Source organism: Anomaloglossus baeobatrachus, chromosome 3, assembly GCF_048569485.1.
Source record: "Anomaloglossus baeobatrachus isolate aAnoBae1 chromosome 3, aAnoBae1.hap1, whole genome shotgun sequence".
NCBI classification, from domain to species: Eukaryota; Metazoa; Chordata; class Amphibia; order Anura; family Aromobatidae; genus Anomaloglossus; species Anomaloglossus baeobatrachus.
The window spans coordinates 382,791,317-382,819,207 of NC_134355.1; the positions used below are offsets into that span (position 1 = coordinate 382,791,317).

At 42.6% G+C, this 27,891-nt stretch overlaps 2 protein-coding genes across 2 annotated transcripts in view; both read left to right on the forward strand.

The window, feature by feature from the left end:
- IMPG1 (interphotoreceptor matrix proteoglycan 1) overlaps positions 1–27,891 on the forward strand; it is a 601,870-nt gene that overhangs the window by 338,072 nt on the left and 235,907 nt on the right. The window lies entirely within an intron of this gene.
- On the forward strand, positions 20,799–23,083 carry LOC142296509 (uncharacterized). Its single transcript, XM_075340182.1, has 3 exons — positions 20,799–20,928; positions 21,722–22,159; positions 22,391–23,083. Exons 2-3 carry the CDS (start codon positions 21,722–21,724, stop codon positions 22,976–22,978), a joined length of 1,026 nt encoding a protein of 341 aa, XP_075196297.1. The 5' UTR covers positions 20,799–20,928; the 3' UTR covers positions 22,979–23,083.

A 27,891-nucleotide genomic window follows, 5' to 3' on the forward strand; every position in this document is an offset into this window, starting at 1 on the left:
GCCTTCTATCTCATCCTCGTTCCCACTTGAGATTGTAGGCTGACCTGATGGCAACTGTGTCTAATCATCATCAGCCTTCACCTCAGGAGAAAGTAAATCAGGTTCCTCAAAATGGCTTTCTTATGGCCGTAGGTCCTCAAATACTTGCGCATCAACGCATGCCGCCTCCTCACGTCCCTTTTCCATGATGCACAGTGACAGGCCAGAGCCAAGCATTGGGTACATACAAAACAGATCCTTAGAGTTGCCAAGATTGGGGTCATATGTCTCCTGTGACTGATGAAGGGGGGAGGCAGGAACACCAGGTTGAGTATTGGCTGGGCCAGCCTTTTATGTATCCACAGTAGACTGTGTGGTTGTGGATGATTGCTCGCTGCTTGACAAATGCGAAGAGGCCTTGTCTGCCATCCAAGACAGAATCTGCTCTCGCTCTTCTGGCTTCCACACATGTTTACGTTCCAGACCGGGAAATTTGGCAAGGAACATTGTAGATGCATCAAGCTTCTTCTGACCTGAAACAGACTCAGTGCCTTGTCGCCCACCACTGACAACACCATGCCCACGTCCATGTCCCTGTCCCTTAGCAACTTATTTTTTTGTCATTTTGGGTTTTGCAGACATATTTGCAGACATTGATAGCCCAAGCCATGAAAACTTTGACCCCAAAAATATTGTGGAGAAAGTACAGGTGAGTACTTTGTACCAGGCAGCACCAAATGGTAGAGTCCTGCTTTGTATTTGCAAAGGCCACTAGCAACGTATAAATGTGGCTGACGGGGACGAACGGCAGAAGTCAGGCTGTGAAACCCTAAATATTATGGAAACAGTAATGGTGCTTTACAGTATCAGGCAGCAGTAAATACTAGAGTACTGCTTTGTAACTATTTGCAAAAGCGAATAGCAACGTATGAGTGTGGCTGAGGTGGACAGACGGCAGAAGTCAGGCTGTGAGACCCTAAAAATTGTGGGAACAGTAACGGTGCTGTACTGTATCAGGCAGCAGTAAATACTAGACTCCTGCTTTGTAACTATTTGCAAAAGCCAATAGTAATGTATGAATATGGCTGACGTGGATGGATGGCACAACTCAGGCTGTGAAACCCTAAATATTGTGGGAACAGAAACAGTGCTTTACTGTATCAGGCAGCACAAAATGGTAGACTCCTGCTTTGTAACTACAGTGGAATCTTGGTTAACGAGAACAATCCGTTCTGGGAGTGTGCTTGTTAACCAAGTTGCTCGTTCAGCAAAGCAAGATTTCCCATAGGAAATCATTGCAATGCAGACAATTCGTTCCACAACTTGTTAAATGTTCCATCCTGGTCCCCTATTGTGCCATTCCACACACGTACAAACACGTACAAACATGTACAAACAAGCACAAACACACACAAACACACAAACACGCACAAACACACACAAACACACACAAACATACACATAGTTACATAGTTACTAAGGTTGAAAAAAGACCTAGGTCCATCTAGTTCAACCTTCCTCCACCAGTTCTACACCTGGTCACCAAGTCATTTATAACCAACAATGTTTTGTGTACTGAGGAAATCATCCAGCCCTTTTTTAAAAGCTGTTATAGTATCTGCCATTACTACCTCTTGTGGGAGGGTGTTAGGGCCAGGTGGACGGGCAGACCCAGGAGGTGGATCCACTGGGCCGAACTCCTTGATGATGGTAAGGGGTCCGGTAGCTGGAGCACTACAGGTAGCAGAACAGTCCGTGCACACGAGTATAATGGAGAAGTCCCTGGGACCACGGAGTCACTGATGGTAGTCCGGGTGACGAAGCTCAGGTTCGGAAGCCGAGATGATGTCAGGCGGAGTCCGGAACCGTTGGAGCGAGATGACGGGTCACCGCAGGGATCAGAGATGGTACGGACTGTCAGGATGGCAGATAGGCAGCGTTCGGGGTTCGGGATTTGGCAGGACCGGATGGCAAGGCAGGATCGGCTCTAGAAGAGATAGAGGTGAGTATCTCACAGGAACACAAGGAGACCTGACTCCTAGCTTGGGAAACACGAAGAACAGGCCCCGCCCACTTGGACACTAAACCCCTTTATACCCTGTACCTGTGTGCTTCATTTCCTGTCAGTGGACGCTGGCCCTTTAAGAAAGGGTCAATGACCGCGCGCGCGCCCTAATGCGCATGCGCGCGGCCCGGGTGCCAGAAGCCAGAGCAGGAAGCTGAGAGGAGGAAGCAGCAGAGCCGGGCTGGGGCTGGGAAGCCGACGGGGGCGCCGGGAGCGGGGACCAGGAGGCCTGGGAAGTGCAGGACATGGAGGCTGGAGAGCGGGGAGCGTGGCAGGTGAGCCGGGGATCAGAGCAGGGGACCCGGGGAGCGTGACAGAGGGCATTCCACAGTCTGACTGCTCTAACTGTAAAGAACCCTTTCCTATTTAGCTGTCGGAATCGCTTTTCTTCCACTCGCAGTGAGTGTCCCCTGGTCCTTAGTATTGTCTTTGGAAGAAATAAGTCATGTGCCAGTCCTTTATATTGACCACACATGTATTTATACATATAAATGAGATCTCCTCTGAGACGTCTTTTTTCTAAGCTAAACATATCTAACTTTTTCAACCTGTCATCATATGGTAGGCCTTCCATCCCTTGTAGTAGTCTAGTTGCCTGCCTTTGAACTGACTCTAACTTCTGAATGTCCTTTTTAAAATGTGGAGCCCAAAACTGGATCCCATATTCCAGATGTGGCCTTACAAGTGATTTATAGAGGGGTAACAATACGTTGGGATCCCGGGATCTAATCTCTCTTTTTATAAACCCTAGAATCTTGTTTGTTTTTGCAGCTGCTGCTTGACATTGAGTGCTACTGCTCAGCTTATTTGTAATGAGAATACCCAAGTCCTTCTCCTGTTCTGTAGTCCCAAGTTTACTTCCATTTAATGTATACTCAGTTATAGGATTACTCCGGCCTAGGTGCATTACTTTACATTTATCAACATTAAATCTGATTTGCCAAGTATCTGCCCATTCTGACATCTTATCCAGATCTTTTTGTAATATTGTACGATCAAGGTCAGTTTTTAATATCCTACATAGTTTGGTGTCATCAGCAAAGACTGACACTTTACTATCGATCCCATCCACAAGGTCATTAATAAAGAGATTAAAAAGAATTGGTCTTAGCACAGATCCCTGCGGCACCCCACTGCTGACTATAGCCCATTTAGAGAATATACCATTTATGAGTACTCTTTGTTTCCTATCTTTTAGACAATTCTTTACCCAGTTGCATATAGTTTCCCCTAGTCCTTGCTTTTGGAGCTTTAGTATAAGGCTATTATGTGGTACAGTATCAAATGCCTTTGCAAAGTCCAAATAAATCACATCAGCTGCATTACCAGTATCCAGGTTTGCACTTACCCCCTTATAGAACCCCAACAGGTTGGTTACACATGACTTATCTTTCATGAATCCATGCTGTCTGTCAGTTATTATATTATTTTCTGCAACATATTTTTGCATGTAATCCCTTAAAATGCCCTCAAAAACTTTGCATACTACTGATGTCAGGCTTACTGGACGGTAGTTGCCTGGATCTACCCTCTTACCTTTGTTAAATATCGGTACCACATCAGCAATCCTCCAATCCTGAGGCACCAACCCTGTTACAAGAGAGTCTAAAAAGATGAGATACAGCGGTCTGTCAATTACGGAGCTCAATTCCCTCAATATTCATGGATTAATGCCATCTGGCCCTGGGGATTTGTCAATGTTTAATTTACTCAGACGTAGGCGTACTTCTTCTTGTGTTAAATTAATTATATCTGGTGTGGAACTTTGATTTTTCACTTGTTGAATGATCCCTGGTACAGTCAGTTCCTTGGTGAACACAGATGAGAAATGCCTATTTAATATCTCAGTCTTTTGTTTGTCCTCTATAGCTAACTTATTATATTTTAAGGGGCCAATACTATCCTTTGTTTTCCTTTTAGCATTAATGTATTTATAAAAGATTTTGGGATTTATTTATTTAATGTCATTGGCGATTTTTGCTTCGGTAGCTAGTTTTGCTTGTTTGATTTCTTTTTTTTGCATTTCCTATTGATATCTTTATACTCCTGAAATGCTATTTCTGTATTCTCAGCCTACAAGATTTTAAACGCCCTTTGTTTTTGTTTTATTATACTTTGTACAGTCTTATTTATCCACAGTGGTTTCTTTTTATTCCGGGACATTTTATTACCAGAAAGTATACGTTTTTTACAGGACTCTAGCAGTATATCCTTAAACTGTCCTCATTTATGTTCAGTATCCCCAGTTACCATGACTTTCTCCCAATCTACACATTTAAGCTCTTCCCTTAATTTGTTAGCTCTTCCCTTAATTTGTTAGCTCTTCCCTTAATTTGTTGATCTTCCCTTAATTTGTTACCACACACAAACACACACAAGCACGCACAAACACACAAACACGCATGCGCACACACATATTATGCTCACCTTACCTTCCATTCCATCGCTGGTCTCCTGGATCTTGCAGTTCACCCATACATGACGTGTATCGGGTAACCATCGTGATGAGGGAGGAACTTCCGCTGCCAGAGCGCTGACGTCAAAGGCAGGAGCCGCTTGCCTCTGATTGGCCAGCGCGCTGCCTTTGAGTATCGGCTGACAGCGGAAGTTCATCCCTCATCGCGATGGTTACCGATACACATCCTGTAGCGGCGAACTACAGAGAACCGTGAGGCCGGCGATGGAACGGAAGGTAAGGTGAGCATAATATGTGTGTGTGCGTGTTTGTGTGTAATTGTGTGTGTTTTGTGCATGATTGTGTGTGTTTGTGCGAACTGCAAAAGCGGGTTAGAGCGCGACGGATATACGGAACCGGAAGTGTGTGTGGTGAGAATTTTGCTCTACGGCAAAATTGCTCGTAAACTGAGTTACAAATTTACAGCAAGCTTTGCTCGCTAAGCGAAATACTCGCTAACTGGGTTACTCGTTAAGCGAGGTTCCACTGTATTTGCAAAAGCCAATAGCAATGTATGAATTTGGCTGACATGGACAAACAGCACAAGTCAGGCTGTGAAACCCTAAATATTGTGGAAACAGGAACAGTGCTTAACTGCACCAGGCAGCACAAAATGGTAGAGTCCTGCTTTGCATTTGCAAAGGCCACTAGCAATGTATGAATGTGGCTGACGTGGACGGATGGCACAAGTCAGGCTGTGAACCCCTAAATATTGTGGAAACAGGTCCCGATTCCCTACCTAATCCACAATCTCTCCCTTCCTACTGTGACATTGTTAAGTGCTATCAGCTCTTAAAAGAGCTATTGTATTCTGGTTTCTAGACGGTACGATAGAGATAGTGACACACACTGCTTTAAACACTCTCCCTACTCGGAAATCTGTCCCTCTGAACGTTACACTGACCTACACTGCAGGCAGCCCTGAAAAGGGCTTTTTGTGTTATTAAAAGACCTACACTCTCCCTAGCAGCTGCTCGCTCTATCCCTATGCTGATACAAAGCAGGCTCCAGACGCAGTATGCGCCAAATGGCGGCGGAAGATCTTTTATAGCCCCGATGACGCCGAGCGGCCAGCCAATCACAGCAATGCTATAACCAAGATGGCTGCAGCATTACTGTGATTGGTTAAGAAGCCCAGCATGTTTATTGGCTGCAAATCAAGGGCCAAAATGGCTTAACGGGACATCCAAATATAGTGAGGCGAATACACCATTACTCGCTATATAACGAATAGCCCGAATACCGTACTGTTCTGCGAATAGTAACAAATACACTCGCTCATCACTAGATATAATCTGCCGCACCTGTGGATGGTGGAACTGGTCAGCAGAAGATAAGCCCTTAGTTTTCTGCCTGATTTCAGATTGTTTCAGAAAATGCTGAAGACCGAACACTATATTTCTAACTAAATGTAAACATTCATATCTAGATTTTGTTCCCTTTAAGTGTTTATGGTTCACCTAGCAATCTTAACTCAGATTAATAAAACTACTTCTGTTACTTTGCCTTTAGAAAACGTATATTCTCCTGCTTTCGATCCCTACTAAGACCCTAAAGATTGTGAAATACCTATTTACAGAGCACCACTGACAGTGATGGATTAGTTTAGATTTAATTTGTGGATGAGCATAAATAGGTAAGCAGGCAGTAGATATCTACAGATATGAAGGAACAATATGTACAGTTTGAGACCTGGAGGAGTACCTGATTATAAGGACAGCTGCAGCTACGAGTAGCTATCTAAGGTTCATATTTATTTGATGTTACTGTCACTGAATTCAAAATTGAATTTCACTCCTCTATGATAGAAGCTTTGCTTCTATTTATTATGTTGTAACGTTAAATCCGCCATTCCATCGGTTCAGACAGAAACACATTTTATTTTTTTATTACAATTCACACATCTTGTGTTTGAATAGAAATTTTGGTCATAAATTTCTAATATGAAGTATAAACCCACTATGGCATGTTATTAGATATCAAAGCCTATGGATTAGTAAAATGTGCAACCGATTTGAGATAAGCAATGCCAGAATTCTGCTCTAATTAGTTTGACATGGCAATAATGAATTTGAGCTTTATAGTTACACGCAGAGGTATTTTACTTGCATGTGATCTAAAATAATTGTTCCAAAGCTAGCGAGTGCATTATGCAGGTTAATAATGGCATATTTACTGGCATATGTTGACAGTAAGTGGTGGCTAAATAGTCTGTAAATGAGGGTGATTGCTGACGCTTAATATTAATACATGGATCTAAGGGGTACTTTGCACACTACGACATTGCAGCTGCGATGTCGGTGCGGTCAAATCGAAAGTGACGCACATCCGGCGTCGCTGTCGATATCGTAGTGTGTAAATCGATAATGATACGATTAACGAGCGCAAAAGTGTCGTAATTGTATCATCGGTGTAGTATCCGACATTTTCATAATTACGCTGCAGCGACGGTACGATGTTGTTCCTCGTTCCCCTGCGGCAGCACACATCGCTGTGTGAGAAGCCGCACGAGCGAGGAACATCAGCTTACCTGCGTCACCACGGCTCACGCCGGCTATGCGGAAGGAAGGAGGCGGTTCGCCGGCCAGAGCGACGTCACAGGGCAGGTGAGTGCATGTGAAGCTGCCGTAGCGATAATGTTCGCTACGGCAGCTATCACAAGATATCGCTGCTGCGACGGGGGCTGGGACTATCGCGCTCAGCATCGCTGCCATCGGCTTGTGATGTCATAGTGTGCAAAGTACCCCTAACTTTGTTCATCATGTTTCCTAATAGTATACGAAATGCAACATCTTCACTTACCCAAAATGTGCAAAAAGATATTACAGTAAATCCTCCCCCAAATTGGTTCATGGGTCTGACTCTGTCCATCATGTTTCCTAATACCCAAAGATTCGAGCTCATATGAGAAATGCAACATCTTCACTTACCCAAAATATGCCCAAAGATGTTACTACAGATGCTCCCCCAATATAATGTCTATATTTGCTCTTATGCCTGCAGAGATCCTCCCCCAATATGGTACATGGGTCTGACTCTGTCTATCATGTTTCCTAATAGCCAAATATTTGGATACATATATGTAAGAAGGTGGACACAACTGCCTGTTCAATTGGACCAACCTAGTAGGATTAGTAATGGGACACTGCCCTCTGCTTGTCGAAGAAAGAATCGCCTGGGAAAGAAAAGCTCACCTTGGAAGGAAAAGGCAGTCAGCAGTTTCTTGGAGGTAGGCTATTCAGGAAAGGACGAGTTCAGAAATTAGCAGTGACACAGAAACAGGATATAAGGGCCTTGGAGGTGACTGGAAGGAGGGTTATGGTGCGAAGGAGAAGCAGAAAGACGTGCATCCTGGGGTGAGGAAGGTAGCCGCCGCTGCAGAAGAGTAAAGTGGCCCGGTCACTACTCCCAAACAGTCCGGGTCAGGTAGTATGTCATAAGTTTACCCTAGTTCAGCCCGCAAGACCAAATCACCGACATGACCTGTCAAGACCTCGAGTCCAGCCCGGGAGACCAAGTCCCCGACATCGCCTGTCAAGACTCTGAGTACAGCCCATGAGAACAAGTCTCCTACATTGGCAAGGCCCCGAGTCCAGCCCATGAGGCCAAGCCACCAACATTGCCTGTCATGTCCCTGAGCCTAGACTACACAGCCAAGCTGCAGACAAAGCCTGTCGAGACACCCGGCCCAACTACGTGGTCAAGCTGCAGATGTCGCATGTCAGATAACCATTCGTGAGTAACCCAAATGCTCCGGCCTCTTGCTTCCTGCTCTGCCATGCGGTACTTAATGAGGGGACTGTAATGATGGTGTCTTAGGCGGGCTTTACATGCTGCGACATCGCTAGCATCAGCGATAGCACCCGCCCCCATTGTACGTGCGATATTGTGTGATCGCTGCTGTAGCGAACATTATCGCTATGGCAGCGTCACACGCACATACCTGTGCAGCGACGTCTCTATGACCGCCGAACAATACCTCCCTCAAGGGGGAGGTGCGTTCGGCGTTATAGCAACGTCACTGTGGCGACACTAAGCGGCTGGCCAATAGAAGCGGAGGGGCGGAGATGAGCAGGACATAATATCCCGCCCACCTCCTTCCTTCCGCATTGCCGGTGAACGGAGGTAAGGAGATGTTCGTCGCTCCTGCGGTGTAACACATAGCGAATAGCGGTGTGTGCTGCCACAGGAACAACGAACAACATCGCTAATAAGCAATTAACGATTTTTTGATTCAGGACGACCTCTCCGTGGCGAACGACTTTGGCCACTTTTGCGATCGACTAAGGTCGCTCGTACGTGTCACATACTGCGATGTTGTTAACGTCGCCGGATGTGTGTCACAAACACCGAGACCCCGACGATAATACGTTAACGATATCGTAGCGTGTAAAGCCCGCTTTAGATTTAATCCATTAAACAACTTATTGACTGTTGTCTAGGGAGACTTATTGTTGGGGACAGACAGTAGACAATGGCCCTGACATACAGTCATATGAAAAAGTTTGGGCACCCCTGTTAATGTTAACCTTTTTTCTTTATAACAATTTGGGTTTTTGCAACAGCTATTTCAGTTTCCTATATATAACAACTGATGATATTTCTGGATTGAAATGAGGTTTATTGTACTAACAGAAAATGTGCAATCCACATTTAAACAAAATTTGACCGATGCAAAAGTATGGGCACCCTTATCAATTTCTTGATTTGAACACTCTTAACTACTTTTTACTGACTTACTAAAGCACTAAATTGGTTTTGTAAACTCATTGAGCTTTGAACTTCATAGGCAAGTGTATCCAATCATGAGAAAAGGTATTTAAGGTGGCCACTTGCAAGTTGTTCTCCTATTTGAATCTCCTATGAAGAGTGGCATCATGGACTCCTCAAAACAACTCTCAAATGATCTGAAAACAAAGATTATTCAACTTAGTTGTTCAGGGGAAGGATACAAAAACTTGTCACAGAGATTTAAACTGTCAGTTTCCACTGTGAGGAACATAGTAAGGAAATGGAAGAACACAGGTACAGTTCTTGTTAAGCCCAGAAGTGGCAGGCCAAGAAAAATATCAGAAAGGCAGAGAAGAAGAATGGTGAGAACAGTCAAGGACAATCCACAGACCACCTCCAAAGACCTGCAGCATCATCTTGCTGCAGATGGTGTCAATGTGCATTGGTCAACAATACAGCGCACATTGCACAAGGAGAAGCTTTATGGGAGAGTGATGTGAAAGTAGCCGTTTATGCAAGCGCGCCACAAACAGAGTCGCCTGAGGTATGCAAAAGCACATTTGGACAAGCCAGTTACATTTTGGAAGAAGGTCCTGTGGAGTGATGAAACAAGGATTGAGTTGTTTGGTCATACAAAAAGTCATTATGCATGGAGGCAAAAAATCACGGAATTCCAAGAAAAGCACTTTTGCTACCCACAGTAAAATTTGGTCATCATGCTTTGGGGCTGTGTGGCCAATGCCGGCACCGGGAATCTTGTTAGAGTTGAGGGTCGCATGGATTCAACTCAGTATCAGCAGATTCTTGACAATAATGTGCAAGAATCAGTGACGAAGTTGAAGTTATGCAGGGGATGGCTATTTCAGCAAGACAATGATCCAAAACACCGCTCCAAATCTACTCAGGCATTCATGCAGAGGAACAATTACAATGTTCTGGAATGGCCATCCCAGTCCCCAGACCTGAATATCATTGAAAATCTGTGGGATGATTTGAAGCGTGCTGTCCATGCTCGGCGACCATCAAGCTTAACTGAACTGGAATTGTTTTGTAAACAGGAATGGTCAAATATACCTTCATCCAGGATCCAGGAACTCATTAAAAGCTACAGGAAGCGACTAGAGGCTGTTATTTTTGCAAAAGGAGGATCTACAAAATATTAATGTCCCTTTTATGTTGAGGTGCCCATACTTTTGCACCGGTCAAATTTTGTTTAAATGAGGATTGCACATTTTCAGTTAGTACAATAAACCTCATTTCAATCCAGAAATATTACTCAGTCCATCAGTTATTAGATATATTGAAACTGAAATAGCTGTTGCAAAAACCCAAATTGTTATAAAGAAAAAAGGTTAACATTAATAGGGGTGCCCAAACTTTTTCATATGACTGTACATTCTCCCTTAGTAGTAGTTGATGTGGGTTAATAACTGTTTAGAAGTGCAGTGTTCCTTTTGAGGTTCAGCTGAAGTAGATGTATATAAACAACTGTCCTGTCTATTGTATTTAGGCTGGGGCCACACGGGGACTACTGCGATCCCCTTGCATGACACTCGGCTTGTGCTGGCAGTACAGCAGAGCCGAGTGTCATGCGTGTGTCCTTGCAACTGAGGTCCGTTCGTGCGAGCAGACCTCAGCTGCGGGGGGCGGGCCGGCAGTCAGGAGGGGAGGGAGGGATTTCTCTCCCTCTCTCCTGCATAGCCGGCTATTGCCATTCTCGCACTGCACTAGCGGTACACCGGTGTACTGCCAGTGCAGTGCGATTTTTCTCTCGCCCCATTCACTTGAATGGGTGCGAGAGAAAGAGTCTTGCATTACAATCGCAGCATGCTGCGATTGTTTTCTCGGTCCGATTAGGGCTGAGAAAATAATCGCTCATGTGCGCTGACACACAGGCTAGAATTGGTCCAAGGGGAATGCGATGTTTTATCGCACTCCACTCGCACTGTTTTTCTCGCCGTGTGGCTTAGGCCATATAATCTGAAGAGACTGTGATCAATATTTCTTGTGATAACAGTTTACTGTATCTCAGTTTGTGTAACAACATATAGTTGAGTCACCACTGTGTCTTCCATCTGTGTGTGCTGCATCCCAGGTCTTCTGTTACATACAGTGCCTACAAGTAGTATTCAACCCCCTGTAGATTTAGCAGGTTTACACATTTGGAATTAACTTGGCATTGTGACATTTGGACTGTAGATCAGCCTGGAAGTGTGAAATGCACTGCAGCAAAAAAGAATGTTATTTCTTTTTTTATTTTTTTTTTAAATTGTGAAAAGTTTATTCAGAGGGTCATTTATTATTCAACCCCAAAAACCACAAGAATTCTGTTTGGTTCCCCTAAAGTATTAAGAAGTATTTCAGGCACAAAGAACAATGAGCTTCACATGTTTGGATTAATTATCTCTTTTTGCAGCCTTTTCTGACTAATTAAGACCCTCCCCAAACTTGTGAACAGCACTCATACTTGGTCAACATGGGAAAGACAAAGGAGCATTCCAAGGCCATCACAGACAAGATCGTGGAGGGTCACAAGGCTGGCAAGGGGTACAAAACCCTTTCCAAGGAGTTGGGCCTACCTGTCTCTACTGTTGGGAGCATCATCCGGAAGTCGAAGGCTTATGGAACTACTGTTAGCCTTCCACGGCCTGGACAGCCTTTGAAAGTTTCCACCCGTGCCGAGGCCAAGCTTGTCCGAAGAGTCAAGGCTAACCCAAGGACAACAAGGAAGGAGCTCCGGGAAGATCTCATAGCAGTGGGGACATTGGTTTTAGTCAATACCATAAGTAACGTACTCCACCGCAATGGTCTCCGTTCCAGACGAGCCCGTAAGGTACCTTTACTTTCAAAGCGTCATGTCAAGGCTCGTCTACAGTTTGCTCATGATCACTTGGAGGACTCTTAGACAGACTGGTTCAAGGTTCTCTGGTCTGATGAGACCAAGATCGAGATCTTTGGTGCCAACCACACACGTGACGTTTGGAGACTGGATGGCACTGCATACGACCCCAAGAATACCATCCCTACAGTCAAGCATGGTGGTGGCAGCATCATGCTGTGGGGCTGTTTCTCAGCCAAGGGGCCTGGCCATCTGGTCCGCATCCATGGGAAGATGGATAGCATGGCCTACCTGGAGATTTTGGCCAAGAACCTCCGCTCCTCCATCAAGGATCTTTAGATGGGTCGTCATTTCATCTTCCAACAAGACAACGACCCAAAGCACACAGCCAAGAAAACCAAGGCCTGGTTCAAGAGGGAAAAAATCAAGGTGTTGCAGTGGCCTAGTCAGTCTCCTGACCTTAACCCAATTGAAAACTTGTGGAAGGAGCTCAAGATTAAAGTCCACATGAGACACCCAAAGAACCTAGATAACTTGGAGAAGATCTGCATGGAGGAGTGGGCCAAGATAACTCCAGAGACCTGTGCCGGCCTGATCAGGTCTTATAAAAGACGATTATTAGCTGTAATTGCAAACAAGGGTTATTCCACAAAATATTAAACCTAGGGGTTGAATAATAATTGACCCACACTTTTATGTTGAAAATGTATTAAAATTTAACTGAGCAACATAACTTGTTGGTTTGTAAGATGTATGCTTCTGTTAATAAATCCTGCTCTTGTTTGAAGTTTGCAGGCTCTAACTTATTTGCATCTTATCAAACCTGCTAAATCTGCAGGGGGTTGAATACTACTTGTAGGCACTGTATGAAAAAGTGAAACATCTTCACTTACCCAAAATGTGTCCAAAGACGTTACAGCAGATCCTCCCCTAATTAAATGTCTAGATGTGCTCTTACTCTGCAGATATCAAATCAATACCTGCTGAACAGGGGCATAACTAATATAGGTGTAGGGGTTGCAGTGGCTTAGGGACCCCAAAAGTCTCTTTTGCCTGTATAAAAAGACAAATGTTATTAAAAACTTGCAATAATTAGGGACCTCGTTGGAGGTTTTGTGTTGGGGTCCATGAGCTTCAAGTTATGCCACTGCTGCGAATCAGACCAATATTAATTTATATTGTTGTATATTAATGGACATTTGATTTGATTGAAATATGAAATACTTATTCTAGTCAAGGGTGTGGGTCTGATCAGGTATTGATCAAGTTGCTGAATTATTTACTATCAATGTCTTCGTACTATTCTGCTTTTTGGTAACATCTCTACAGTTACCTTACCTTAAGGCTATGTCCGCACTTTGCGTTTTTACCTGCGTTTTAGCTGCGTTTTGAACTGCAGTGCTTTCATGGCAAAATGCTTGCGTTTTGAATTTCAAGCTAAGTCTATGGGAAATGGGGATTTCTTGTCCGCACTTTGCTGTTCAAAACGCTGCGTTTAATTTGCATATTTTTGGGCAAAAACTCAGCATTCAAAGAAGCAGCATGTCAATTGTTTTTGCCATTTGGGCTGCGTTTTGCTAACATTGAAGTGAATGAGAAGTTGCAAAAAGCAAGAAACATCAAAATTCCAGCGTTTAACATGTTTGTTAGCTGCAGAAAACATGCGTTTATGACATCAAAATAATGGAATTATATGTCCCTTTACACACACACACACACATAGTCCGACAATTAAATTAATTAAAAATATTAATTTACTGTTATTTTAGGCATAAATAGTATAAAACCGCTATAATTATATTAAATATAACTATTTTCTTTATGATATCATAATTTATATTGTTTTTCTTTTTTTTTCTCTTTTTTCATAGTGTTTGACTGTTTAAACCTTATTTAGCAGTGTCTTTATGTTCAAAACGCATCTGTCTTTATGCAGTTGAAAAGCATGTAAAAAGCGGTAAAAACGCACGCTTATTTATCGCGTTTCTGTGGCCAAAAGCAACTTTGGCAAAAGCAATTTCTGCCAGAGGATGCGTTTAGAACTGCAACTAACTCAACGCAAAGTGCGGACATAGCCTAAGTCTGAAAGTACTGCATACATTTTCCTTCACATTACCATATTTATATACAGTGAACTTATTTTCTTCTCATGACATGCCATGTGTTCTTATGTCAATGATGGATCATCCACACATTGTTAGAATTTCTCAGAGAAGAAACTTTTTGGCTATGAAGAGGAAGCTAATCTATACTATCCATGGCTTCTGCTCTGGATTAACAATACATGTTGCTTCAGCCTGAGTATTGGGCATAACTAAAAGTTTTAAATTCCATGGTATATGCTATTTTCATTTTTTTTCATGATATAATAAAGGCAATCCTTTAACTGGAAACAACTGAGCTCCTGTTTGCTTAAAAAAAGTATATTTAGGAAGACCTTGTGCTAATCCTTCCTCTGGGGTGTACATAATTACTGTGTCGGTATACCTTCCAGTTATCTGTACATTCTTTAATGTTTTATATTATCTCCTCTCCATGAAACCTGTAAATAATTTAAGGACAGAATCTCTTCTAGCATGGTTTCTTTCTACTTTCTTATCAACTTTTTATGTTTCTGAAATATGGCAGAGATTCTTTTGTATACTCACTGGTGTGTTTCGCTGTATTTAAGCTATGTTCCTAGCTACGTAGGAAACAATGATAGGAAACTTAGAGAGTTTGTCATTTTTGCAAAGAAGAATAAAAAAATTAGCCAATTTAGGCTACTTTCACACTTGCGTTGAATGGCATCCGTCACAATGCGTTGTGTGACGCATGTGACGGATGCGTTGTAAATAGTGTGATATAAAGGCAACGGATTCCTGTGAAATAAAGTGGTGCGTTAAGCCGAGAGAGAGCCCCCATCATCACCGCACACACATCGGCACTACCACCCCCATCATCATCACTGCACACACCCCGGCACTACCGCTCCCATCATCATCACTGCACTGACCCCGGCACTACCGCACTCATCATTTCCGCACACACCGGCAGTACCGCCCCCATCATCCCTGCACATACACTGCCACTACCGCACTCATTATCACCGCACACACGCAGGCACTACCGCACTCATCATCACCGCACACACACAGGCACTACCTTACCCATCATCACCGCACACATACCGGCACTACCGCACCCATCCTCACCGCACGCACGCAGGCACTACCGCACTCATCACCGCATACACACCGGCACTACCACACCCATCATCACCGCACACACGCAGTCACTACCACACCCATCATCACCGCACACACCGCGGCACTACCGCTCCCATCATCACCGCAGACATTACCTCAGTGACGTCCCTGCTGACAGCGCAACTCACTTCAGTTGCTGCCTGGAGCTGACAGAGAGCAGTGGTGTTCTGCAGCTGCTCCTGTCAGCTTCATGTAGCAGAGCTGGATGCGTTGCGGGACCTCGTAGATTACGCCGGACCTGGAGGGGTACTTGGGGCTTAATAAAGTGGTGAAAGAGGGTGGTTTTTTTATCTTTTATTCCAAATAAAGTATTTTTTTCGGGTGTATGTGTTTATTTACTTTCACTTACAGGTTAATCATTGTGGGTGTCTCATAGATGCCTGCCAAGATTAACCTAGGACTTAGTGGCAGCTATGGGCTGTTACCATTAACTCCTTATTACCTCGATTGCCACCGCACCAGGGCAATTCGAGATGAGCTGGGTAGAGTCCCGGGACTGTCGCATCTAATGGATGCTGCAATTCCGGGTGGCTGCTGGCTGATATTGTTAGGCTGGGGGGCTCCCCATAACGTGTGGCTCCCCATTCCGAGAATACCAGCCTTCAGCCGTGTGACTTTACCTTGGCTGGTATCAAAATTAGGGGGGACCGCACATGATTTTTTAAATTATTTATTTATTCATTGTACTGCACAATATAGACCCGCCCACCAGCTGCTGTGATTTGTTGCAGTGAGACAGCTGTCACTCAGCGTGGGGGCAGGTCTGACTGCAACCAATCATAGGCGCCGGGGAAAGCAGTGAATACTAGATGGAATAATGAGCAGCCGGCATTTTCAAAAGAGGAAAAGCCGCCGGAGCTTTGTGACAACTGTGCAGCATCACGCTCGTGATTGGTGAGTATGAGAGAGGGGGTGAGAGGGGAGAGAGACCAGGAGTGATTTTAAACGATTTCGATTTCGATCATTCTGCTGGACATGCTGAGCATGCTCAGTAGAACGTGACGGAATCCGTCAGTGGATCCTGCCGCTTAGCGCATAGCGGCAGAATCCGCCACCCTAGACAATCATTAGACACCTTGGCGGATTCCAACGGAATCCGTCAAGGTGCATTATTTTAACGACCCAAAAAACACTACATGTAGCGTTCCCTCCACTCGAAGCTGCGTCAAAATAACGACGCAGCGTCGTCCAGCGGATGAAACGCAGACACTTGCGTTACAGTGCATCATCAATACAAGTCTATGGAGAATAGCGCAGTGCGTTAATGGACTGTGCTATTCTCCATAGCGGCGTATTGCGCTGATCGCAAGTGTGAGAGTAGCCTTACTAGTTACAGCTGTCATTCAGATACTGCTGATATTCTTTGTCATAAACGAGAACCCCAACGCATGGTTGAATAGAACCCTAACTTAACCCTAAGCCCTCATATGGCTTTATTGACGGACAGATAAAAAAGTTATGGGTCATGAAAGAAGGGGAGGGAAAAATGATAATGTGAAATGGCAGGGTGGTGAAGGGGTTAAGTCATATATAATAAAAATAGAGTAAGCTGACAAAAATGTATAAAGATAATACAATAAGGTCAGTACAATAATTTGACAAGTAGCACATAATATGGCAGCCTATTTAGTTGGCGATATAGCAAACAATGAAATGCTAATAAACTGATAGCTAATGGAGTAAACGTGCAGACACGTACACATAGAGTCCTTCTCACACCAGAATGTCTCCAGGCCCGATGCACATTTCAGTGATGAAATTCTATGGGAATAAACAATCGTGGTCATAGAATCCAAGGTACCAAAAACTCCTTCTCTATACAGAAAATATATTTTAGGTCCTGGCATATACCGAAGAAAAATTAAAAAATATGCAACGTTTCGGCCAACACAGGGCCCATATCAAGCCATTAAAAGGTGTACATAATCACAATACAATAGAAAGTACTGCATATGGAAGGCTGGTTGCAGATAATTTCCATCAGGTTTACATGATCCTGGAGTTGATTATAATAGAAGCGGGGGTCTGGGAGTAAGACCCCAGACATGAGTGTGTACGAGGGGGGTGGCGAAGCCCCACTATGCATCATTATAGTGGACAGGAGGAAACATCACTATGCCCAGTAACCAAGCCAATCACTCCCCAGGTACTTCTAGCCACTGGGATATAGTCACAACCATTAGTAAAATGCTATAATGGTATTAGCATGAATAAAAGGGGGAGTAACAACAGGCAGTGGCTGGAAATCACTATGAATACACACCCCAGCTATTACTTGCTCTGCAGCTGCTGCCAATCAAAAATCTGTACATTTCACAAACTTTACTTGCTTGGATTTCAAAACCTATACATCCTAGCTGACAACTAAAGGTATGTATAGAATCAGCCTGATAGTGCCAGTATAGCACTGGTTTTAGGTTATATAGGAAAATCCTGGTGATTGGTGCGCTTTAAGTTCCTGGATATAGTATATAGAGAGAAAATTCAATATTATGCAGCTGTAACCAGAATAAATAAGCTGTAAGAATGTTCTCCTTGCCATAAGACCAGTCACATTTACCTGCATGAGGAATGCATAGCCCACCAATCTTATATGACTCCAGAATTAAATGAGCATATGCGAAGCTGGGTTCTATAGCATGCTGAAGAAATGATTGGTTTTATTACATTCATCAAACCTGTAAGCAAGATAGAAACTGACAGACTGTATTTTGTGTCTGACAGACTGATCTGTCAAGGGTATGCAAGCTTGGAAGGAAAAATCTACTCAAGTGAAAAGATGTCACAAAACATTGGAGGCCTTGGATGTAAACTGGCTAATGCGCCAGGTATTCAGTGTGTTTATAAGAAGCATCTTCCAATCTACATTACACATTTAAAAGCAAGGAAGTACTAAGATATGATTTTACAGATAAAATATAGATGTTTCCATAAAATATTATAGAAAAGAAGGGGAGAAACAAAGGTGGTTGGTAAAGCATTTATCATTTACATCTTCAGTCTGCAGAGGTATGTATTCTGTGATGGGACAGTCTGAATGTCCTAATGAAATGCATTGCAGCTGCCTTAAGTAGGGTTCATATATGGACTTAATTCAAGGCAAGGTTGTGGGTTACCCTCTTAAGAACCCTGTATAGAGGGCCAGTATGGTTAGCTTCTAAGGCGAATTCCTCTTGATCATCCCCAAGACTTTTGAGAGAATACTCTGTGGACTGATGAGACAAAAGTTGAACTTTTTGGAAGGTATTTGTCCCATTACATCTGGTGTAGAAGTAACACAGCATTTCAAAAATGGAACATCATACCAACAGTAAAATATGGTGGTGGTAGTGTGATGGTCTGGGGCTGTTTGGCTGCTAGAAAACTAGATGTGATAAATGGAACCATGAAATCTGCTGTCTACCAAAAATCCTAAAAGAGAATATCTGTTTTTGACATAAAGTTGAAGTGCACTTGGGTTATGCAGCTGGACAATGATCCAAAACACACCAGTAAGCCCACCTCATAATAGCTTAAGAAAAACAAAATTAAGACTTTGGACTGGCCTAATCAAAGTCCTAACCTTAATCCGATTGAGAATCTGTGGCGTGACCTTAAAATTGTGGTTCACGATCGGAAACCCTCCAATGTGGCTGAATTACAACAATTCTGCACAGAAGAGTGGCCCAAAATTCCTCAAGAGCGTTGTAAGAGACTCATTACCAGTTATCTATTGCCAGGGCAGAATGGTGGCTCTTGTAGCACTGGGGTCCTGGGTTCAACTCCCACCAATGACCACATTTGCATAGAGTTTGTATGTTAACCCCATGTTTGCATGGGTTTCGTCTAAGTACTCTGGTCTCATCTCACACTCCAAAGACATACTGAAAGAGAATTTAGATTGTGAGCCCCAATGGGGACAGTGTTTTTGATGCATGTAAAGTGCATAGGACCTAATAACTGGTTGGGCCACCCTTAACAGCAACAACTTCAATCAAGTGCTTATAATAATAATAATAATATATTTATTCAGTTATATGGTGCTATATAACTGAATAAATATATTATTATTATTATTATTATTATTATTATTACAAGCACTTGATTGCAGTTGTTGCTGTTAAGGGTGGCCCAATCAGTTATTAGGTTTGAGGGGCAATCACTTTTTATTACAGGGCCCTATAGGTTTGGATTTCTTTTCTCTTTAGTAATAAAGACCTTCATTTATAAACTGCAGTTTGTGTTTACTTGTGTTATCTTTGTCTAATATATATGCTTGTTTGGTGATCTGAAACATATAAGTGTGACAAACATGTAAAAGAATAAAAAATCAAGATGGAGGCACTTTTTCACACCACTATGTTTCTGTCCTATTGTCACACTTTTTCCTGTTGTATTGCCACATTTATCTCTAACCTATTGTCAAACTTATTCCTATTCTATAGTACCCATTATTCCTTTCTTACTGCCACACTGATTTCAATTCTATTGTCACACTTATCCCTATCCCATTGTCACACTTATTCATGTCCTATTGTCACACTTAAGGTCCAGTCACACATAACGAGATCGTGAACGAGATCGCTACTACGTCACACTTTCTGGATCGTTTATGAGTCGTTGTTGAAATCGCATGTTGGGTGTCACACATAACGAGTTTATGAACGAGCATGCGTCCCGTATAACGATCTTTGAAATCGTTGGGACCCTGTCACACAGCTACTATGTTAACGATTCCAATCCCATTAGGGGCGTAGTAAAATGCAGTGAGTCACGTAGGCGTGCATTTGTGTCGCCTTTTCCGCTTTCATTGGCGGCCAATACTGCGTTCTGATTGGGCGGCCGGGCGGGCGTCGCCTTTTCCACCCCCTCCGCTCTGATTGATAAGGACCCTGTCACACAGCTACTATGTTAACGATTCCAATCCCATTATGCAGTGAGTCACGTAGGCGTGCATTTGCGTCGCCTTTTCCATACCCTCCTCCGCTTTCTTTGGCGGCCAATACTGCGTTCTGATTGGGCGGCCGGGCGGGCGTCGCCTTTTCCACCCCCTCCGCACTGATTGATAAGGACCCTGTCACACAGCTACTATGTTAACGATTCCAATCCCATTATGCAGTGAGTCACGTAGGCGTGCATTTGCGTCGCCTTTTCCATACCCTCCTCCGCTTTCTTTGGCGGCCAATACTGCGTTCTGATTGGGCGGCCGGGCGGGCGTCGCCTTTTCCACCCCCTCCGCTCTGATTGATAAGGACCCTGTCACACAGCTACTATGTTAACGATTCCAATCCCATTATGCAGTGAGTCACATTTGCGTCGCCTTTTCCATACCCCCCTCCGCTTTCATTGGCGGCCAATACTGCGTTCTGATTGGGCATGCAGGGGGCGTATCTAGCGGTTAAATTTTGGATCGCGTCCACCCTTTGTCACTTCTTTTGCGCTTTGCTTTGAGATAGAACCTGCGTCTCCACCCTGATTCCTTCGTCCATTGTACCCGGTCGCTTTGTTGGTGTGTTTTTCGGATCGAAGCCGCAGTTGCACCTGGAGTATCCTTGCAGTGCTGTCGAGTGTCGGTGAGATCGTATTTGCGATTCCGCTTGGATTCTACATTGATATACACTTCTTTGAAAAGGTAGGTCTTTTTTCTTGTTGGGGGGGTGGGCTTTTTTTTGAATAATGTTCTTGCTGTTAAGATATATGTTAATATTTATTATGTGAGTTGATTGCTGTTAGATATATGTTAATAGTTATTATGTGAGTTAAAGTTGCTGGCTTTTATCTGTGCGTGTATAATGCCTTTTAAAGAGGGGTCTCTCCATAGTGCTGTTTGTAATGTGTCCTATCCTAGCATTGCTGGCTCTTTTGTCTCTCATTAAATAAAATATAGAAATGTGGCACTCCTTCTATAGTCGCTGGTGCTTGGATAGGGTCCCACCCCAGATCAAAAAATGAAAAAAATCCAGCACTCAAAGCATTTAACTGAAATTGTTTTATATTTTATTCATGGATCTCTGTAATTATTAAAGCCGTTTCCGTCATCCGACCTTCATCAGTTTACGCATAAAAGGTTCTGTAGAAATATATGAAAAAGCTGGACCAGAGGAAAAAGCTGCCCGTCCCGGTCTGCAGTCAATGTCACATACTGTCTACAGAACCTTTTCTGTGTAAACTGATGAAGGTCGGATGACCGAAACGTCTTTAATAATTACACAGATCCATGAATAAAATATAAAACAATTTCAGTTGAATGCTTTGAGTGCTGGATTTTTTTCATCTTTTGTCTCTCAGCTACAGCCGCCATTTTGTGTTTCTGCCACACATAGGGGCGGCCATTTTAGTCTCTGCCACACCATAACCAAAAATTGTGATCGGTTTATTGCAACTTCTTTTATGTTTACATATAAATTTTTCATTCTTTATTTCAGATGGCTTATTATAACAAAGAAGACTTTGTGCGTGAGCTGTTGGATTTGTATCAATCACTGCCCTGCTTGTGGAGAATCAAATCCACAGAATATTCAGACAGAATAAAAAAACAAGCCGCCTATGCCCAACTGGTGGATCTTTTTAAAAAACACAGTGGAGGCGAGGCGGTGGATGTCAAAGTAGTAAAAAAGAAGATCCAAGGCTTGAGGACTGTATATAAGAAAGAAGCAAATAAGGTGGACAAATCAAAAAAGTCAGGGGCCGGCACTGACCAGGTATATGTTTCTCCCTTGTGGTATTTCAATCTCCTGGAATTCACAAGGGACCAGGAGCTACCACGAATGATGGAAAGCTCCTACCAAAGAAACGTAGACCTGGAAGCAGACATTGAAAACGATGACATCCCGATCGATGACAACACCTCCGCTGTTGTAGATGTAAGTACCTTATTTGCTTCACGTTACATAGTATTCAAACTTTTTATGTACATGCCATTGAGGAACACAAAATAGTAACTTATTGTTGCCATGATTTATTGTGCAGTTTGGAAATGTTATCCCTTCCAGTTCAGATAAGTACACTCCAATACAATTTTGTCACACTTTAATTAAATTTACTAACTATTAATGTATGACTTTTAATTAACATTTATTTTTCTGTTCCCGCAGAACCCTCAGACAGATATGGTGAGGCCCCAATTGAATGAGAACCCCACCACATCGAGCGAGCCTATTGTGGAGGATAATGAGGCACCTGCACCCTCTGGTGAAATGCGGCGAAGACAGTTACGCAAAAAGAAGGCCAACACCCCTGTGACATCGGCTGAATTTTATTCTTTGGCAACCCAACTGCTATCACAGCCAAAAAGCACCCCAGTCGATAGCTTTGCCGCATTTGCATCGGACAGACTCTGCAAATTGGATTCCACACAGAGGGAGCAAGCCGAAAGACTGATGTTGGAAGTCCTAAGAAAGGCAGGCCGAGGAGAACTGGATGACAATGACACGATATGCAAGAAGAACCAGTCCCATGATTCTAATACATGGATTCCTCGCCAGCCCCTGCAAAGTACACCGAACAGGATGCATCCACCACGCTTGCAGCTTGACCACCCCCCACAGTATCCCCCCCCACAGTATCCCCCCCCACAGTTTCCCCCCCCACATTATCCCAGGTATTCAAATGATTCATTTTTAAGCCAACTGTCATCTCCCACCCGGCCTGAATATGTCCACCAATATGAAGACGGCCACTAAATTTTGTTATTGTTGTTGTTTTGTTATTTGAAATTAATTTCAATTGATTGTTATATTTTCATTGTAATAATAAATTTATGTTGTTTCAATCTTGCTGCCTGCGTTACTTAATTCAGCATATGGTTGTGATGCCCTGGCAAAACACGGTAGTTACAGAGATTGTACCATACTCCACCCTCATTGGCATACCACCACACAACCCACACACTCATGTACAGCAAACAACCAGTAAAGCCTAGTCACCCCCCTCGTGGATAATGGGATTGGTGCATCTATACAGATGCCTACATGTAATATGATGTTTGTGAGTGGTGAGTTTGTGAGTGGTGATAGCTGTTAACTTGCTTTATGCAATGAGACATACCAAACAGCAGATATCAATTTCAAATTTTTTATAACACATGAATATGGATACAATAACAAAAAAAAAAAAACGTTAGTTGCTGCTGCCCTCCCCTTGTCCAGCCACATAACGGGCCAGCAGCGCCGCATGCCGCTCCACTCTGGCCATCAGCCTCCTGTGGGCCGACAAAATCCTTCTTTGGGAGGACATGATTTCGGCCAAAGTGGGTATGCCTATGGAGGGAATGGTAAAATTAATAAATCATAATTTTTATTTCTGCTTATTATTACAAAGTAGGAGATTCATGACTTACGGTTATCCCCCTCGTCCGATACAGACTCACTTATGGAGCCTGGACTAGCATCTATGATAACAAAAAACACTTTATAGTACTCAACAGCTTTTTGTTTTGTACTTTATATGGCGTTAATGTTATATTAAAAAATTACCGGGGGGCGATCCGGCCGGTGGCCCCTGTGGGTGGTACTCCTCCTCCTCCTCCTCCTCCTCCTCTGGTGGCTGTAGATCCACCGGGGGCTCGGGCACATGCTCTCCCTCCTCTGCGGCCCCTTGCTCCTCTGGGGGTTCTTAAGAAAATATAAAGTTTAATGTGGTTGCGTTATGATACATATAGGACTGTGGGGGGTACATTGAAATATATGGCGGACTACGTAGCCTACCTTATACAAGGACTATGGGGGTGAATTTGAACACATTGTGGAATATGTGGTGCAGTATAATATATGGAGAACTCTGGGGTGAATGAAACTTCATGGAGAACTCTAGGAAATTCATTACAGTTCATGGAGGACTATGGGATGCATTCTAATATCTGAAGGGTTATGTGGAACCCTTTATACTATATGGAAGGCTATGTGGGGGCCAATATTGTATTTGGAGAACTAGATATGAGGGGGTACAAAAATACAAGCAGGAGATGGAATTTTTTTGTGCTGAGGGAAAAAGACCCACTACCCACAGCACCCGGCTTTGCCATGCTCTCTCTGATATGGGAAAAGCTGGGTGGTGAGGGAATGATGTTTTGCCAAGCATGGCGAAGCTGGGTGCCAAGGACAAGAGGTATATCAGAACATATGAAAACTGTGTGCTGATAGAGGGTTGTCAGTTCATGGGAAATATATATATATATATATATATATATATATATATATATATAATAAATATATATACATTAAAATATATATATATTTATTATTTAAATATTATCTGTATATATTTATTTTTATAATTATATATATATATAATTAATATATTATATATTTTTATAATTATATATATATATAATTAATATATATTTTTATAATTATATATAGATATATATTATGTATATTTTTTTTTATTATTATATATATCTAAATATATTTTTCGAATTGTATCTATATATCTATATATATATATATATATATATATATATATATATATATATTTTATATGTTTTATATATATATATATAATCTATCGATCTATAAAATAGATTATATATATATAATTTTAATTAAGTAAAAGGATATATATATCCTAAATATATACATTTAAATCAATATATTTATTACTTATTATATATGTATATTTTCTTATATTTATATTTATATATAATTAATATGAATTATATATATATTTAATTTAAAAATATATGTATAGACTTATATATATATGATATATATATATATATATATTTATATATGTATTATATATTTATATATTTATTTTTAGAATAAATATATATATATACATATATATATATATAGATAGATAGATAGATAGAGAGATATATATATATATATATATATATATATATATATATATATATATATATATATATATATATATATATATATATATATATATATATATATAAAAATAAATAGATATATATTTAAGAACACCATTATACGTTGCCAAGGCACACTCATCTGCGCCTACCTTGGTTTTGTAACTCTGCTTGTATGGCAGAGATCCGGGCACTGGAGCGGTACCGCAGATCCGCTAATTTTTTTCGGATCTGGGCGCAGGTGCGCTCCAAATGAAATCTCCTCCTCAACCCACGTTGGATCCTGCGCAATACCGCTTTCTTATGGAGAAGTGGATGCTCTTGCGCCTCACGGCAATCATAATCGCGAGCATCCACTTCTCTAATTAGGTACCGGACCTCCGCCTCTCCCCAAGCTGTTGCCCTCCTGCGTGCCGCCATTGTTCGCTGGTGTGTCTACGTAGCAAACGCAGTTGCGTCACCCGCGGTAACGCCTCTTCACATCTGATTCGACCGATAGCGTCACGTGAACGCTAGCTCCAATCAGATTGGGGTGGACGTTGTTGATCCTGCTCCAGCCAATGGCCGCCGTCGGCCATGGCGGGATTGTTGATTTGTGAAATATTACAATGCTATGTTTGAAGGTGAAAGTGCGACGCACTTTTAACAAATCAGAATGATCTTTGCTGCAGAAATGAGATCGCGCCATGACGCAAATGCTGTGTCAAGGGGTCGTGGTATCACACACTGCGAGCGCACATACAATTATAAGAAATCGAAAAAGAGATGTCGTTTGAAGGTTTCGGGGACGCACAAACGTCCCCGTTTAAAAACCCCAAATGAAAATATATAAGGCTTCATATTCATAATTTGGGGCCTCCGGGGGTGATGTAACGGCAGCAATGGTGGTACTGCTCCCCACAGTAGCCCTTAATAGTGAATGAATGACAAACAAATCTTGTGGAAAGTTAAAACAACTGTTTATTAAAGTAATCATTTTGCAAAAATGACATTTTATTATAAATGTGATGAACATAACAATACAAGTAACCATATATTTTAAAATTAGTATAAATGTGATGAACATAATACAAGTAACCATATATTTTTTAAAATTAAGAAGGGAAGTTTCTAAAACCAATCAATACAAGAAAATAAAACTCAGCATAATAAATGTGCTCAATACAAGTTTATCTAATGCTGCCACGTAATTGCACCAGGACCATTAAAATATTGGCAGTACTTTTCTCGACAGGCCTTCGCATCATCGGTATTTCTGCCGGGCGCCAATGGTTGAAGTCCTGCGATTGCGGGATCTTCAGAATGCCATTCGCCAAGCACCACTTCGCCATTTAAGTCATCAGAGTCTACAAAGCCTGTTGGACAGTACGTAATAGCATCTCGCCGTCGAAGAAAGTTGTGAAGGGCGCAACAGGCCAAAACAACTGCGTCTATTGATGGTAGACTCAGGTTAATTGGTGTGTGGAAAACGCGGAAGCGATTTGCCATTATCCCAAAGGCATTTTCCACAACCCTGCGTGCCCTTGATAATCTATAATTGAACCTTTGTCTTTCCGCCGTTAGACTTTTCTGTGGGAATGGTTTCATGAGATTGGGATGAAGTGGGAAGGCTTCATCGCCCACAAATACAAAGTTAAGGTTTGCGGTAGTGTCAGAGTTGGGGGGCAAATGCAGTTCACCATTTTGCAAACGTTCACCAAAGCCTGTGTGTTCTAAAACCCCACCGTCAGAAACCCGGCCATTCATGCCAACATCAACAGCAATAAATTCGTAATTGGCATTCACAAGGGCCATTAGGATGATGCTGAAATAGCCCTTATAGTTATAAAAATAGGAGCCGCTGTTCAGTGGTTGAGTGATCCGCACATGTTTCCCGTCCAAAGCACCACCACAGTTTGGGAACTGCCAAAGGTGTTCAAAATCGGTGGCAATCTTCTGCCATTCCTCCACAGTTTTGGGGAACTCAATGTAGTTACGCAGACTGTGGAAAATTGCTCTACATGTCTCCGGAATAAGAATGCTGAGCAGGGACCTTGAAATTGCAGAAGAAAAATGTAAGTCTTGCAGGGAGCGTCCGGTGGCCAGGAAACGCAGCGTGACTGCCAATCTTTCATCTGCCGGGATGGCAGCACGCATCGCTGTATTCTTGCGCTGAATAATTGGCGTAACTCTTTCGAGTAAAAGGCTAAATGATTCTTCTGACATCCGCAGAAAATTGCGGAAATCCTGAGGATTATTTTCCTGCAGCTCTCTTAGCAGTTGCATGTGGGAGTATTTGTACCTCTTCTGCAGCCACTCTCTGGTCCACATGCGGCGCTTTCGTTTGGAACGCCTCTGTTCCACTTCACGTAGCCGACCGGCCTCAAACATCAATGCAGCACCCAGCACAACACGCTGCATGTCGTTCATGTTGTCCACACTGCAAAAAAACATGTAAAGATGAGAAAAGTTGCTATAAACCAATCACATTTTTTGGGGGGTGTAAAAGAGACACTAAAATGGCCGCCCCCATAGAAGTGCACCACTTCTAACTGTGTCAGAGAAACAAATGGCGGCTGTAACTGTGTCAGAGAAACAAAATGGCGGCTGTAACTGTGTCAGAGAAACAAAATGGCGGCTGTAACTGTGTCAGAGAAACAAAATGGCGGCTGTATCAGAGAGACAAAATAACCAGCAATACTACATAAGGACACATAAAAGGACGATGGACGCACAAAAGGACATATGTGTACAGATAACAACCAACCACTTTGATGATCCGCAAAAATAATTACTATC